This window comes from Anas acuta, unplaced genomic scaffold (genome assembly GCF_963932015.1).
Source record: "Anas acuta unplaced genomic scaffold, bAnaAcu1.1 SCAFFOLD_229, whole genome shotgun sequence".
Classification (NCBI taxonomy): domain Eukaryota; kingdom Metazoa; phylum Chordata; class Aves; order Anseriformes; family Anatidae; genus Anas; species Anas acuta.
In genome coordinates, this window is record NW_027076067.1 from 25,541 (window position 1) to 40,845 (window position 15,305).

The 15,305-nt window shown below is 45.9% G+C and overlaps 1 protein-coding gene across 1 annotated transcript; it reads left to right on the top strand.

Annotated features, from left to right (window-relative positions):
• The first annotated feature begins 6,678 nt into the window (after positions 1–6,678).
• LOC137848897 (cysteine protease ATG4A-like) lies at positions 6,679–14,732 on the top strand. Its single transcript, XM_068668389.1, has 10 exons — positions 6,679–6,827; positions 7,291–7,389; positions 8,183–8,284; positions 8,860–8,932; positions 10,268–10,347; positions 10,886–11,073; positions 11,183–11,261; positions 12,144–12,301; positions 14,162–14,336; positions 14,610–14,732. Exons 2-10 carry the CDS (start codon positions 7,329–7,331, stop codon positions 14,672–14,674), a joined length of 981 nt encoding a protein of 326 aa, XP_068524490.1. The 5' UTR covers positions 6,679–6,827; positions 7,291–7,328; the 3' UTR covers positions 14,675–14,732.
• Positions 14,733–15,305: the final 573 nt, after the last annotated feature.

The window sequence follows — 15,305 nt, forward strand, 5'->3', positions numbered from 1 at the left end:
ATACAGTTCCCTCCTCCAAGGTCCCTCTCTGCCCCTGCTCCCCGTGGGCTCCTCTCCATGGCTGCAGCTGCGGCCCGGGGCCTGCTCCTGCGGGGGCTCTCCACAGGCCGCAGCCTCCTCCAGGCCACAGCCACCTGCTCCACCGGGGGCTCCTCCACCCACAGGGGGGCAGCAGCGTGGAGATCTGCTCCATGGGGGACCCATGGGTGCAGGGGGACAGCCTGCTCCACCGGGGGCCTCTCCCTGCACAGCCCGCAGGGGAACTGCTGCTGTGAGCCTGGAGCACCTCCTGCCTCCTGCTGCACTCACCTTGGGGGCTGCAGGGCTGCTTCTCACTCCTTGCTCTTCCAGCTTCTGTTGTGCAGCAGTATTTCCCCCTTCTTCCATCTGCTCTCCCAGAGGTGCAAACAACATCGCTTATTGGCTCAGCTCTGGCAAGCGCCGGGGCCCTTTTGGAGCTATCTGGAGCTGGCTGTTGTCTGGACTGTTCTCACAGACGCCATCCCTGCAGGCCCCTGCTACCAAACCCTTGCCACGTAAATCCGATCGAAGTGTATGCAGCAATTACAAAGCCGCTGTGCTTTGGGCTGTCATGATCCTCCTGCAAGTGCAGGGGAGGTGCAGGGTTGCTTTGCATTTCCAAAAGGAGGAAGAAAGCCTCCAACCCCACTGGACCTCAGCCACTTGCAGGATCCAAGCAACGCTCCCCACTTTCAGTTATCTCCCTCCCATGCACACAGTGGGAGCAAGGTTGAACAAGCACATTTTTGAAAATGTTTATCTTAATGAAGAATAAAAGAAGTCTACAACACCCAATCCCTCTGTGCACCCAAGGCAAAAATCGTGGACTATTCTGCCTCAACACTATTTTCAGACCCAATTTGTCAAGTCATCTAGCAGAGGATTTCTCTCTTGTTCACTCACTAGCTTAGCAGAGCACCAGTTTACATAGGTGCTGGAGCAGATTCCTCAACCATCTGAAGGGACTTGATCCCAGAAAAGTTCAAAACTGCAGATGACTCATGATTTTGTGGTGAAGCATCTATTAAATGAGAGCTGTTCCGCTTAGGGCACAGTGAGACAATGTGAGAAGAACCCTGTATCTCACTGATTGAGGCTTTATAACTCTACAGAATTGTCAGTCAACAATAAATGGAAAGTGCAGGAGACATGTTCTTTCTTCCTCCTTTCCCTGCCATACATTAGCAGAGAGATTGTGGTGGGATATAGGTTCAGAGCCTCACAGAAGAAGGATTTGAACCCAGGCTCTCCACAGTCTGCACCACTGCCTTCCTGACGGCTTTTGACTATTTTAATTAATTTTATTATTTTACTTTTTTATTTTATTTTATTTTATTTTATTTTATTTTATTTTATTTTATTTTATTTTATTTTATTTTATTTTATTTTATTTTATTTTATTTACTTTATTAGTATTATTCTTCTTATTTTTCTGGATGGTGTCTAAGTCTTGGGGGGGAAGAACCAACTGTGGGAGGAGGGAATGCTACTACCGTCTGTGACAGTGGTGATTTCTGGACAGTGTTAGCAACAGAGCTTCTGCAGAGAAGAGAAAATTCCAGGCAGTCTCTCTTGGTATTCCATGTACTGAGTACTGAGTGCAGTTTTGGGCTCCACAGTATAAGAAGAAGTATAAGAACAAACCAGTGCACTGTGATAAAGAGAGTTTAATAGGGTACAAAAGGAATAAAAACAAACAAAATAAGAAATGAGAATATTGATAATTTATAATGTATCATAGAATCATAGAAGCATAGAATATCCTGAGTTGGAAGGGACCCTTAAGGATCATCAAGTCCAACTCTTGACACCGCACAGGTCTACCCAAAAGTTCAGAGCATGTGACTAAGTGCACAGTCCAATCTCTTCTTAAATTCAGACAGGCTCGGTGCAGTGACCACTTCCCTGGGGAGCCCGTTCCAGTGTGCAACCACCCTCTCTGTGAAGAACCCCCTCCTTATGTCAAGCCTAAATTTCCCCTGCCTCAGCTTAACCCCGTTGCCGTGGGTCCTGTCGCTGGTGTTCATGGAGAAAAGGTCTCCTGCCTCTCGACACCCCCTTACGAGTATAAAATATAGAAATATTGTTTAATTAATAATATTAAATACTTATCATTTTATAATAATGAAGCAATGCCATACCGTACAACACAGTCAATCAAGTGGATTTAATTAAATAAATAATAAAACCCAGGAAATTAAGTAAAATTTTAAAATGTAAATTTAATACAAATAAAACCCATTTTTCCCATCCCAATGAGTTCCTATCCCCATCATCACTTCCCATCCCACTGATCATTTCCTATCCCAATAACCTCCCAGTTCTGATCCCAAGGCTGAATTCCCAACTCCCACCCAGCCATGCACCCATTTTCTGCCGTCCGTGCTGGCCATGCCCACATCCATGCCCGGCCTGAGCATGGGCAGCGGGAGCGGGCTGCATGAAATAACTGAACATGAAATTATGAAATAACATGAAATAATAAATAAGGTAACTTAATTGTTGCTGTTGTTAACATTGCTTCATGACAACAGATGCAAACATGGATCTTGAGTTGAGGGCAAAGGTGACCTTGGATCTGAAGCACACAGGTGTTCGCTAATGTCCCCCCATCCGGAGTGAATCCACAACGACTCGGAAGGAAAACTAAAGTCCAAAGCAGTGCACTGGGATAAAGAGAGTTTAATAGGGTAGAAAAGGAATAAAAACAAACAAAATTAGAAATGAGAATATTGATAATTTATAATGTATAAAATATGTAAATATTGTTTAATTAATAATAGTAAATACTTATCATTTTCTAATAATGAAACAATGCCATACTGTACAACACAGTCAATAAAGTGGATTTAATGAAATAAATAATACAACCAATACATTAAATAAAATTTAAAAATGTAAATTTAATACAAATAAAACCCATTTTTCCCGTGCCAATGAGTTCCTATCCCCATCATCACTTCCCATCCCACTGATCATTTCCTATCCCAACAACGTCCCAGTTCTGATCCCCTCGGTGTCCCAGTGCAAGAAGAGCTGCAGGCAGAGGCCTTGCTGAGTGAGCACCTAAGGAGAGGAATGTAATCCAGAAGGCAGCAAAGAAGAGCAATGCCCCGAAAGAAGAGCTAAGTCTTGTCTCTCAGCCCTTTGGTGTCCCAAGCAGCAGTTGCCATGGGCAAGCTTTCCCAGCCCAGCTGCTGCCAGCATCCCCCCAGCATGCCATTGCCACCTTCCTGGGTGAGGCGCGCGCGCATTTGCCATTGGCATTTGCCGTTGCCCATCCCTGAGAGTGGCAAGCAGTGCGTAGGTCCAGCACGAGAGAGGGGAGAGGGCAAGCGAGAGGGGCAAGGGCTGAGGAGCGTGGCTGAAGCTGGAGCAGGTGCCTGCAGAGGTCTCTGTGCCTGCCTGCGTGCTGAGCGGGCCTGGGTGCTGCGGGGGCCGTCGAGGAGAAGCCCGAGGTCGGTCACGGGTAGCCGTAAGAGTAGGCTCTGGCGTGGTCCTTCTGCCGCTGCTCGAAGAATTGCCCGGGGCCGATCTTCATGTGGTGGGCCGCCCGCTGCCGCTCCTCTTGGGCCAGCTTCTTGAGGCGCTCCCGCTCGGGACGCTGCTGCGGCGTGATGGGCACCGACGACTCCTGCTCCTCCAGCGGTGTGGGCGCTGCGTCGCCGCCCGCCCAGGGCCCCACGCAGGGCACGCAGTCCCCGCGGGGCTGCGCCGAACGCTGCAGCGTGCGCGGCTGCGTGGGCAGAGCCGTGGGCAGTCCCCTCCAGAGCGGGGGGCTCTGGAGGGGACTGCGAGGGGGACTGGGCAGGGCTCTCCTGAGGGCTGGGAGAAGTTGAGGCCTCTTGAGGGGAGCCAAGGGAGGCTGGGGCAGGGTTCTCTTGTGGGCAGGGATGAATTCCTGCAGGGGGGGCCTTTTGGGCAGGGCTCTCCTGAGCTGGGGCCGTGCTGCAGGCTTGAGGGGGGAGCTGAGTGGCGGCACAGCAGCTGCAGGGGGCTGCAGCGCCCGCCCAGCCTGCACCTTGTCGGGGTGCAGCCCAGGGCTTGAGGGGACCTCACCCAGCGCTCTGGTGGCTGCCAGTCCCTGTGTGCTGGGCTCCTCGATGTCCTCGCAGAGGTCGGGCAGCTGCAAGAGGAAGCGCTTGAGGACAGGACTGCTGGGGACAGCGGCGAAGGCGTCCTGGGGCTCCACGGCATCGAGGCAGCTGAGCAGCTCCTCCAAGCCGGAGCTGTCCAGGTCGGCCGGGAGCTGGTCCTGCAGGTGCTGCAGCTGCTGGCTGTCCCCTGCCAGCTGGGGAAAGGCCTCGGCGAAGGCATCGGGGCCCAGCTCCAGCAGCTCCTCGGGCTCCTCAGGCACCTCTGCAAGTGTCGCCGCTGAGGAAAAAGCAAGCCAATGCAATCCCCCAAGCATCCCCCGCTGCCAGCTTTGCCATGGCTCCTGGGTGTGGGGCGCCCAGCGGCCGGCTGGGCCAGCCCCAAACTCACCGTCGGGCGTCGCCGTCTGGGTGCTGGCGGTCGCTGGAGCCTGGGCAGGCTTGGGGGGAGTGGGGCCGGGCAGCGGGGGCCCCTGGTCCTCGCTGAGCCCCACGGCATGCAAGCAGGGCTCCGGCAGCTGCCCCCGGCTGCTGCTGAGGGTGCGGGGCGCGGGGAGCGCCTGCCCCCGCAGCGGAGGCCCCGGCACGAGGAGTGGTGGGGGGCCGGGGTAGGCAGGGGCCTGCAGCAGGCAGGTGCCTGCGGGGTGCAGGAGCTCCCCATGGAGCACGGCCCTGGGCCCCAAGCAGAGGGGAGCACCATCCTGGGGCACCAGCGTCCCCGTCCACATCAGCAGGGGCTGGGAGACACTGGGGGCACCCACAGGAGCGCTGTGGGGGAGCTGCCCCACAGCAGGGAGCTGCCCCACGGCGGCGGCGGGGAGCTGCCCAAGCTGCAGGTGGTGCCCCTGGGCTGGGAGGTGCCCCCCAGGTGGCAGCTGCACCCTGGCGGGGAGCTGCAGCACCTGCCCCTGGACCCCCGGCACCACGTGCCAGACGGTGGCCTGGGGCAGTGCGGAGGGGAGGGTGGGTACCTGCGGGGGCTGCAAGGGCAGCGCCATCGCTCCGGGGAGGGAGGGAAGCAGCCAGGCAGCCACCGTTGGCGGCACGGCTGGGACGACGAAGGGGGAGTTTTGCGTCTGCGGAAGCCGCGGAAGCCGTCTGGGGAAACCCTCTGTGGGAAAAAGGGCGCTGGGCTGAGCTCTGGGGCGCTGGGCTTGCCAGCAGGGCCGCAGCCCCGGGAGGAGCGGGAGCCGGCTGCTGGACCTGCCATGGTGGCTGGAGAGTGGGGCGGTTGCTTGGGGAACGCGGGCAACGGGGGTTCCGTCCCAACGGCTGACCAGCCCCTCGCCGACATCTTGGGGAGGACTGCAGGCTTTGGAGCCAAGCAGGCTGCCCAGCGCAAGACTTGGCCATCCCCAGCAGGCTTGCCCTCCCACGCAGCACTTGCCATGCCCAGGACGCTTCCACACCACCACTTGCCCGGACCAAGGCTTGCCCAGCCCAGGACCAGCTTCTCGGCCTCAGCGGCAGTGCCCATCCTTGCCATTTCACCGCATGGCACATTCCCAGCAACCCAGACGAAATCTGCCCCATCAACACGTAGCGTTTCTTCAGCCAAAGAGACCTCGTCCCAAAGAATTCCCCTCTCTTGGAGGACTTCTCCAAGCACTTCCTTCCCCAGGGAATGGTACCCACCCCATTCAAGACTTCCCATCCCAAGGCTTTTGCTTCCCAGGGATTTCCTTCCTAGGGAACATTGCCCATTTCCTAGCCCAATGGCTTCCCACCCCAAAGAAGTCTTCCCATGCTGTAGCCCCGAAATGCCCCCAGAGGGCACCTGGCAGCTACTGGGAAGGAAATGAGCTCTGTCATGGTGAGCTAGCCGCTCAAGGCCCTGCTCTTTGGCCCAGGTGTCTGTGAGGCGGTGTTGGCAAGGAGTCCTGTTGTGAACATAAGAACATAACGTAACAGAAGAACATAAAATCACATCAGAGAGAAAAAAATGTAGAATAACAGAACGCGACATAAGAACATCAAACAAAGACAACTCTCATGATGTGGTCTGATAGGATGGAGGAGAAAGCAGAAATCCAGCAATGCTGTCTTTCCTACTCCTCAAAACCAATTCCGTTGACAACTGGGAATGCTTCCAGCTGGAAAAAAATGCCAGAATGAAGTGGAGGACTCCTTGCCATCACTGTGTTTCTGGAGCACACCTCTACCTTTCTGTCCAACAGGGGGTTCTTCTTGGGAGATAATTGCCCAACATGAAAAAACACAACCAAAGCCAGAGGACCCATCTCCGCAACAACACGATAAATAGAAAAGACATCTCTAGATGCAGACCCCAGAGCTCCAATTCACTATGTCCCACTAGTGGAAGTTATTTTTTAGGCTTTGTTTTTAAGGCCACTGGCTGCCTCCTCCCTTATGCTGCCCATTCTCCCTGTTGTCCTGTCTTCTTTCTCCTGCATTGCTTCCTTTCCTTGGTGGACCTTGCTGAGCTGTTTGATGTTTTGTTGTATATATATGTATGAAGACATAAACCTGTTAGAGAGTGTCGAAAGAAGGGCAACAAACAAGAGGGTCTCTTTTAACAGGGGGATTGAGGTTTGTGGCAAGGTTTTGGTAGCAATTTAGGGGCTGCACTGTGCTGGACACAGCAACAGACGCACCATAAGCCAAAGTCAGACAATAAGCCAAGGTGTGTTCACGTGTGGTTTACTGTGGTTTACGTGTGGTTTACGTATAGAAGAAAGTTTTCGCCTATTGGTGAGTATACTGCAGATTTGCTGCATTGTTCTAAATTAAATAGCAAGATAAGTGATGGCATCGTAGGCTGGGAAAATATTTCTAGAGTATTAGCGCGTTTTGAGCATCATTTTAACTGTTTATGCAAACATGAAGATTATTAAAATCAGTGTTTATTTATGTCTGTATGTAAACAGGTGATCATGTTGTATAGCATGCAGTAAATGGTTTGTGAATGCTGCTTGAAGAATGAAAAGAGTAAGTCAGCTCCACAAGGAATAAATGAATTGTGTTTATTTGTGCAATGCAGAGATTAGAATTAGACCAACAGCATGGAACCAAAGTCTTGCTCTGTGCCTTTTATCTGTAGGACAGTTCATGGAGGCTTCAGCAGCCCTATCTGTTTTCTAGCACTCTGAAATGTCCTCTGTGGTGCTGCACCCAGTTGAAAGCCTGCACTGATTGTGATGAACTTTCCTAACAGGAGGCACGGGTCCTTCGTCGGACGCTGGCTGGGGATGTATGCTGCGATGCGGGCAGATGATGCTGGCCCAAGCACTGATCTGCAGACACTTAGGGAGAGGTGAGTGCTGGTCCTGAGGGAACTTCGGTATTGTCTGCAGACGCTTCTTCGTAAGTACTCCATTAAAAGCACAAACCCTGAATTTATTAGTGAGACTTTCTTTGATGCCCTGGTAACAGTTCCTAATGAATCAATTCATATTCAGCTGGGTGAAATCATCCCAGCCTGAAGCAGAGAAATAGGCATAGAAGGAGAACAAATGGGGAATCCTGTCGCCATTATTTTATAAACCTTTTAGTGTAACACCCAAGTTGAGGCCAAGGGAAAACCTGCCACCGTGGGACAGTGCTCTTACCCTTCTCTTCACTACTCGCTTGTCAGCAGCACGAGGTCCAAACCCGCCTGGTGCAAGCTCTTAAGCATGCATGTCACATCCCAGGATGCTGCCAGTGGAGTGTTTGGACTTTCTGTATGGATCTTATGTTGTTATTTAATGGGTGCTTAGAAATCCAACAAGGTCTAAACACAGCCTGTACTTTTAAATAATCTTGGAAGCTCATAGATACTGGAATGGCTATCAACACGCAGCATGATCCGTCAGAATATGTTTGCAGTTGATGTTTTTGTTTTGTTTTATTTTCCCTGTTTTTACAATCTAGCCTATGATGATAAAGGGCAGCTTGATGATAAATAACAAGCTTGGAATTCTAGGAGCTCTACACAAAATGTAAATATTCGAGATGAATTGAAATGTCTTTTAACATCTCATTATAAAGCTTTCTGCTGTCTAGACATTTGATCAGTGTAATGAAAACGTCACCATTTTTTATTCTATATCAATTTTTCCTTTCAGATTGGCAATGGGAAAAACACAAAAAACAACCAGAAGAATATCACAGAATCCTACGATGCTTTCTCGACAGGAAGGCTTGCTGTTATTCAATCCACCAGATGGGTAAGAACAAATATAAACTTTCAGGTTTTTTCCACTGAAATTTCTACTGTGTTGAATCACTAATTTGCAGTATGTTAATTCATAATTTTAAAAAGTGGATGTGAAGACAATGTGTATGCTTATACAAAAATAAAAAGGTATGCAGATGGGCGTACCTAGTAGTAGTAGTACTAGTGGACTAGTAGTACAGAAACATTCCCTGAGACCTAAATAAAGCCATGTACTAGAATCTAGATCTTGATAAACTCTGTAAGCCTTGGGTACCAGAGTCAGTAATGTTAGAATAGACAGTCTTGTAGCTTATTGCTGTAATTTGTAATAAGGGGCACTAACATTTGTTAACTTGTAATTCTCATTATAGTTTAGAAGCCTTTTGTTTATTAAAGAAACTGGCACTCCCTAAGTTTTGAAAAGAGCATAGATTGAGAAAATAAGTGTTATTGCTAAATACAGATTGCAGTTACTCTAGAATGTTTGACAGTCACGGTATTTACTGTATATTGTTCCCACATTCTTTATGGTCTCATTTTTCTTTGATTTTGTGTACGTGTGTCTTTTTTTCACTATGAAAACAGCACAGGTGGGTGTTGGAGAGGGGAAGTCAATTGGAGAATGGTTTGGACCAAATACAGTTGCTCAAGTACTAAAGTAAGTGAGATCATACCAGTCTCATTCAGAACGTACTCCCCTGAGGCAGCCAAGACAAGGCCCAGGCAGAGTTTTGAAGGCTACATCTCCCCCTGTCCCACAGTCAGGAATGTACTTGCCATCTCTTTACAAGTGCAGCATGGAATGTCATGCCACAGCTCGGTGTGCAGGTACTGAGTTGGGAATGGGTGACCTCTAAATTTTAATAAAGGAAGAGCCTGAGGAGAAGAAACTGCAGGAAGGTCTCCTGCTATGCCGTCTGCATGCCCTCACCAGTCACACCACAGATGTATATTCCTTTCTGCACAGTGGCACAGCTCTGGCAGGTCGAGAGTGCCACCGTGTAGGTCGGAGTGGTGGTGTGAAATATCAGAGAGAAGCCATCTTGGCTGAGGAGGGAACTGAGCTGCAATTCCTCCCTTTCTGAGCAGCAAGTTCTGCCAGCAAGGCTACTGGATAAAGATGGGCAGCTCCTCATAGTCTGGGAGCCACACTGAAAGGAACTGAGGCTGCTCAGTTCTCCAGGGGTACGTGGAGGTGTCTTACCTCAGGCAGGGGCTAGGCTACAGGTCCTGCGAGCTCAGCAGCAAGTCTTTGACACCCTGGAACAGGCACATGATCTGAAGAGGGAGGGGAGCTGAAGCATGCCCTGGACTCCAGATCTTTCATGGCCAAGTTTTTCATGGTGAAACGCTCACCCCCATTTCTTTCTGGCTTATTTGAAACAGCTAATTCTGCCAGTGCAGCTTAAGAGCTTAGCTCCCTTCCCCAAAGGTTTGGATTTTGCAGAAGTGGACATAAAACTGTGTGCTGCTGTCTCCCACTGAACTTTTGGTGCCCCAAACCCTTAGCTGATTTAGCTTTTAACGCCCCATTTCTGCTGTGCACGCAGGCTCAGGCAGAAGTAATTCCACTGAATTCAGTGGAATTTCTTAAGCAAAAAGTAATCTGCAAAACTGGCATAGGAATTTTTTTCTTTTCCAGATGAGAAAAGACACAATTGGGCAAGAACCCATTGCAGAGACTGTCGAGTGCAATAAAAAGTAATAAACTTGATGTAGTTGGACTGTTACTGTCACTGCACTTAGCAGTAAGACAAAACAGTTTGCACATGGTGCAGCGCATATGTTTTTCCTGGTACCACTCAGTACCTATTTTTCTAAAGATATTAAACATTTAATGTTTAAAGTTTTCTTTTTCTTACATGGAGACTTTAAAAAATGCAGAAAGGATGTTTTTTCTTAAGAAAAAAAAAAATAAATAAATGGTTCTGAGTGTAAAGCTACCCTTTTGATCCAACTAGTTTATATTAATTAGTACCTTAATGTTTTCTAGGAAGCTTGCTTTATTTGATGAATGGAATTCATTAGCAGTTTATGTATCTATGGGCAATACGGTGGTCATTGAAGACATCAGTAAGTGACACCTCATCAGTTTTCTGGTAACAGTTTCTGATTTGACTCCATTTGCCAGCATGTATCTAAACATGAACAAATACTTGGGGGGCCATGGCTTTGTCTTGCAAGGGTAAGAAGAGGGAAGAAGGACATACAAACTCAGTTGTGTTTTTTTGATCCCTGATGCCAACTTCGTGCTCACATCACTGGATGTGAAGAGCTCCTTGAAGAATTTCTACTGTCCTCATTTCTGCCATTTCATTTCTCTGGCGTTTTATAGGCAAAGCTTGACAGTATTAATAACATTAATAGTACATGTCACTGCAGTCTTAAATTGTCATCCCCCAATCATTTATCTAACGTCTCACTTGGACGTGCCAGCACATACTGTCTGCTAGAATCACTTCTACTAAATAGCTGTAATTGCCATGCCCGGCTCGTTTTGTCTTGGGTGCCCTATAAAGATCCCTGGCAAACTAGCTTAATTCACTACTGAGAGGAAGATCTGCTTTGTGTTCCTCTGTGCGTTGACTGATTTCTAGTTTTATTCCCGCAGAAAAAATGTGCCGGTCCCCTCCTCAGAGCAGCAGCGCGTCCCACAGCAGTGCACATTTGCACAGAAGTGCTCTTGGCCGAAGCAAGAACGCAGGAGGACTCTGCACAGGCTGGAAACCCTTCTTGCTTATTATACCTCTACGACTAGGGATAAATCATATAAATCCCGTATATATTGATGCATTTAAAGTAAGGTTTTCTTTCAATTCATTGCTCGTTACTGTCAAATAAGTTTGAGTATCTGTGATGTCAGTAAAGAAATGAATTACAATTTCCTTTATTCCTTTTGAACTCCTAGGAATGCTTTAAGATGCCACAGTCTTTGGGAGCATTAGGAGGGAAACCAAATAATGCGTATTATTTCATAGGATTTTTAGGTAAGGAAAAAAGAAACTTATTCCAAATGTGCAGATGATCCAAAGAGAACATTTTTTGAAGGGGAAATAGTAAGGAGTCTAAGCGTGAACCTCTAGAAGTAAAGAAAGATGAGAATAGAATAAAATAAATGAAGAAGCATATCTAAAAGAGTTTAGAAATAGTATGAGATGATCCTTAACAGGAGCAGAAAGTTAACACCAAAGCTAGGTGTAAAAATAAGTGATGACGTCAACAAGAGCAACATACTAAGAATAGCTGATAGCATTTGACAAGTGTATTGGTCAAATGTCACTTTTATTTTCTTGTATTTCAAAACTGTTTCTGATGGCAGTATCTTTTTCACCTTTTGCATACCTTCTGTTATTAAGTATTGCTCTAATTAATTTAAAATGCATTCCTTCAGATTTCACCCCACTTTGGGCCAAAATTTTGCAACCCTATTTTGTCCTTTTGTAAAACCTAACCTGTTTTAGTTAGGCTTTTTTGTTCCAATTTCTGAATGAATGCCTAGTGGGATTACAGATTGCATCTGTGAACATCCTGTACCTTTTAATCTGTCAAATGTTAGTGTTTACAACACTTGAGATTTTTTTTAAAAAAAAAAAAAAGTACTGGATCTCACATGGAAAAATAAAAGTATGTGACAAAGATAGAACATATCCAACCAAAAAATTACAGTAATAGGTCACAATTGGAAGTTATACTAAATACCCTGTGGGAAACGTTGTGTCTAAACCTTCCGATTCTCTTAAAGAATCCCTAGCTGGAAAGTCTAGATTATACTGACTGCGATGGCAATCTAATTTCTATTTTACAGTTCTGGACCAAGTGCTTATTAATGTCACTTGCTTATTTTTAACATACGGCTTTTACCCATCCAGGCAATGAGCTGATCTATCTGGACCCTCACACCACTCAAAGCTTTGTAGATTCAGAAGAAAATGGCACGGTTGACGATGAGAGTTTCCACTGCCAGGAAGCCCCACATAGAATGAAGATCATGAATTTGGACCCTTCAGTAGCTTTAGTAAGTGTCAGGAAATCTTGAATGCATATACTTTATCTCAAAGTAATGTCTCTCTACATTGGTAAGGGCAGCAATGCATCTCCTTGAACAGAACCAAGATCACAAAGCTGTCTTCTGTGATCAACACATAGTAGTTTGTACATAACTACATGGAGAATCTTAGGGCAAGTGGGGAGCTGTCTGTACTGTAGGGAGCTCGCTTTGTTTTCTTTACTGAGCAGCTTTTACTTCTTTCAAGAGGCATTATAATGGTCAGAGCAAGGAACTGAAACAGGTTTACGTGTTTTATTCTATCACTACTTTATGTTTGGTCACCTCTAGACAAGTTACTTAAACTTACTTTCTATCATAAGTTAAAAATGTTTAAGTGGAATTATTGTATTTCACCCCAAATTACAAATACAAATGTATTATTTGTAATTCACCCAAAATGTCATGGGGGTACTGTGGTATTTGAAAAAATTGGATCTGATCCCATGCCAGTATCCTGTGATTGGGTGATTGGCAGTTGTCACCAGTGGGATGTGTTTCTAAAGCTTTAAACAATCTGTAAAGATACCGGTATCTGTCATTCATTCACATACCTGTTTTTTAATACTGCTGCTTTTTAGAAAGTTTTTTTTGTTTTGTTTTGTTTTGTTTTGTTTTGTTTTAATACTTAACTACCTAACTGTGCAAAATGTGGCATGATGCAAAGAGACAGACAAAATCATAATGAAGAGCAAATATTTTCAGTATAGATACCAGAATGGACATGTTCCTTAGGTGGTCCATCATCTACAAGTTTTCAGCTTCTGCTGATACCTGGACTGTAGGAACTGGGTGGCGCTCCATGGAGGAGCACACAGGAGCTGCTGCTATTTTTTGGTTGACTATTTCGTTAGGGGTTTGCATCAGGGTTAAAGTTATGGGTTAAAGCATCAGGGTAAGGCAATACTACTGAATTGCTAATTGGAAATTGTTCAGCACTTTACCAGCCACAAACCCTGCCAGTTGGAAAATGGGTGTAAACATGCACACTTGAAGGTGTTACTGGGTGACACTTGCTTTTAACTTCTAATTCTCACTAAATGACTAAGGTTTAACTGCCATATTGTAGTGATGTGTCAATGATTTGCTTCCTGATCCTTTTTTATTGTTTGACATAATAGATTGCGTGTTCTAATTATGACTGTTAGTCCCTGCTATCTTAAAGATCTGATTCTGTAAGTGCTGCAGGCCTCTAGCTCCTGCTGATCTAGGGAGAACAGAAGGTGCTGGCTGCCACAGGAAACAGACTTGAGGATGTTTCTGCATGCAGCTGTTAAGCTAAGCACCAGACGTCTGAATGTAAAGTACCATCAACCTCTAAAGGCATTTATTTAAAAAAAAAAAAAAATCATCTAAGGAAAACAGTTTGTAAATAACTGAAATACAGGACAGAAGGTAACTTCTCTTTGAAGAGGAATAGCGTTTGGCTTCAGGAACACCTTTTTTCCTGACCAAAACCTGTCCTTCAAAATCTGATGCGTTTTTTTTTTTTTTTTTCCCCTTTGGAGGAGCTGATAGATCTGTCTTTTGTGCTATTGATCAACAGAAAACTTGAGGAGAGTTCTATGCAAGCAACTTTCTTTTAAAAAGCAGAAAATATTGTACATTCCTAGTGTGCTTGCTACATGTAAACAAAATTACAGGTTTGCAGATATCAAAGCTGATATCAAAAGATGATAAGACTGATAATTTGTAGTACAGTTCAAGAGATCTGTCTTCCAGATGTGTTTGAACTAGGGATGTATTACAGAGACCATGGTGCTTGGATTTCACAGTATGTCTGTATAAAGACTTTTTTTCCTGATGGACATGCGTAATTAAAAAACACTTTCAATTAAGCAGACACGTTTTGTGTTTGAAGCGTCTCCCGAGCCAGCTTTTAAAATGAAAGCATTCTGTCCTCAGGAGATTCTAAAGCAGCAGAGTCTACGGATGTTGGAGCTGGTCCAGAAGCACCCGCCACACTGGCCTCCTTTCATACCTCCAACAAAACCAGAAGTGACAACCACAGGAGCAGGTAAGGCACCGATTAAAAGCCTAATTGTGCAATGTTATGTTCCTCGTTAGCAAATAAAAGAATAATCACAGGTAGAATAACTATCCTTTGTGAGTGTCAAGCAATATATAGCAGGCATGTATCCAAACAAGCCATACAATTGCTAGCACAGATTTTTTTTTTTCACTCTTACAAAGTCCTTTTCTGGAATGCGTCTTTCAAAGTTTTTTTTTTTTAAGTGAACAAAATCAGGCATGTCTTTAGAAGCATTTTTTTCTTTATCTTTTTTTACAGAACTCATTGAATCTACTGACAAGCTATTTGAATTGGAAGAAGAATTTGAAATCCTGAGTGTGTGAAGGAAACTGTGGTGACTCTTCTGAGTGTTGAATATATTGGTAATATTATTGCATTGACATAAACAGCCATGTTAGCCCCGAAGTGCCTGAAATTATGGATAACAGAGCACAGAAATCTAGTAGCATCCAAAACTCCAAGGGCAGTTTAACACACAAGCTTCCCCGGATGGAAAGGCAGTAAGAGCTCTTGTGATAAGATGCTTAAAGGGAATCTCTTTTTAACGTACCTTACCTGGAGACAAACGGGCCTTTGAGATTAAGGCAAAAATACATGTATCACTGGGCACCATGTTTGGAGAAAGGGATAACCCAAATGGATATTTCTTGCTCTCATATAATAATGCAATAGTTTAGTTCTTCAAGCAAAACAGTCTTCAGTTAAGGAGGATGTTTACTTCTATTCCCTCCTGTGGGCTGCGTCATACATTGTCTTGTTTAAAAGATCGACTGGATCAGGAGAAAATTGTTTCCTTGTTAAATATTTTAACATGTATTTGAGCAACCAGACCTTATTACAAAAATGTTTCTGTAAAAGGAACTATGTCTAATGTATACATTTTGCAATAGCCTTCCTGTTTCTGGGAGACCTCAAGAGGAACAGGAGACTCAAATAGTTGATACAGATCACAAC

Coding starts and splice junctions, on each gene's coding strand:
- LOC137848897 (XM_068668389.1), top strand. CDS start 7,329: ATGCTGCGATGCGGGCAGATGATGCTGGCCCAAGCACTGATCTGCAGA. Junction 7,390..8,182: donor CTGCAGACACTTAGGGAGAG/GTGAGTGCTGGT, acceptor TTTTCCTTTCAG/ATTGGCAATGGGAAAAACAC. Junction 11,262..12,143: donor TTATTTCATAGGATTTTTAG/GTAAGGAAAAAA, acceptor TTACCCATCCAG/GCAATGAGCTGATCTATCTG.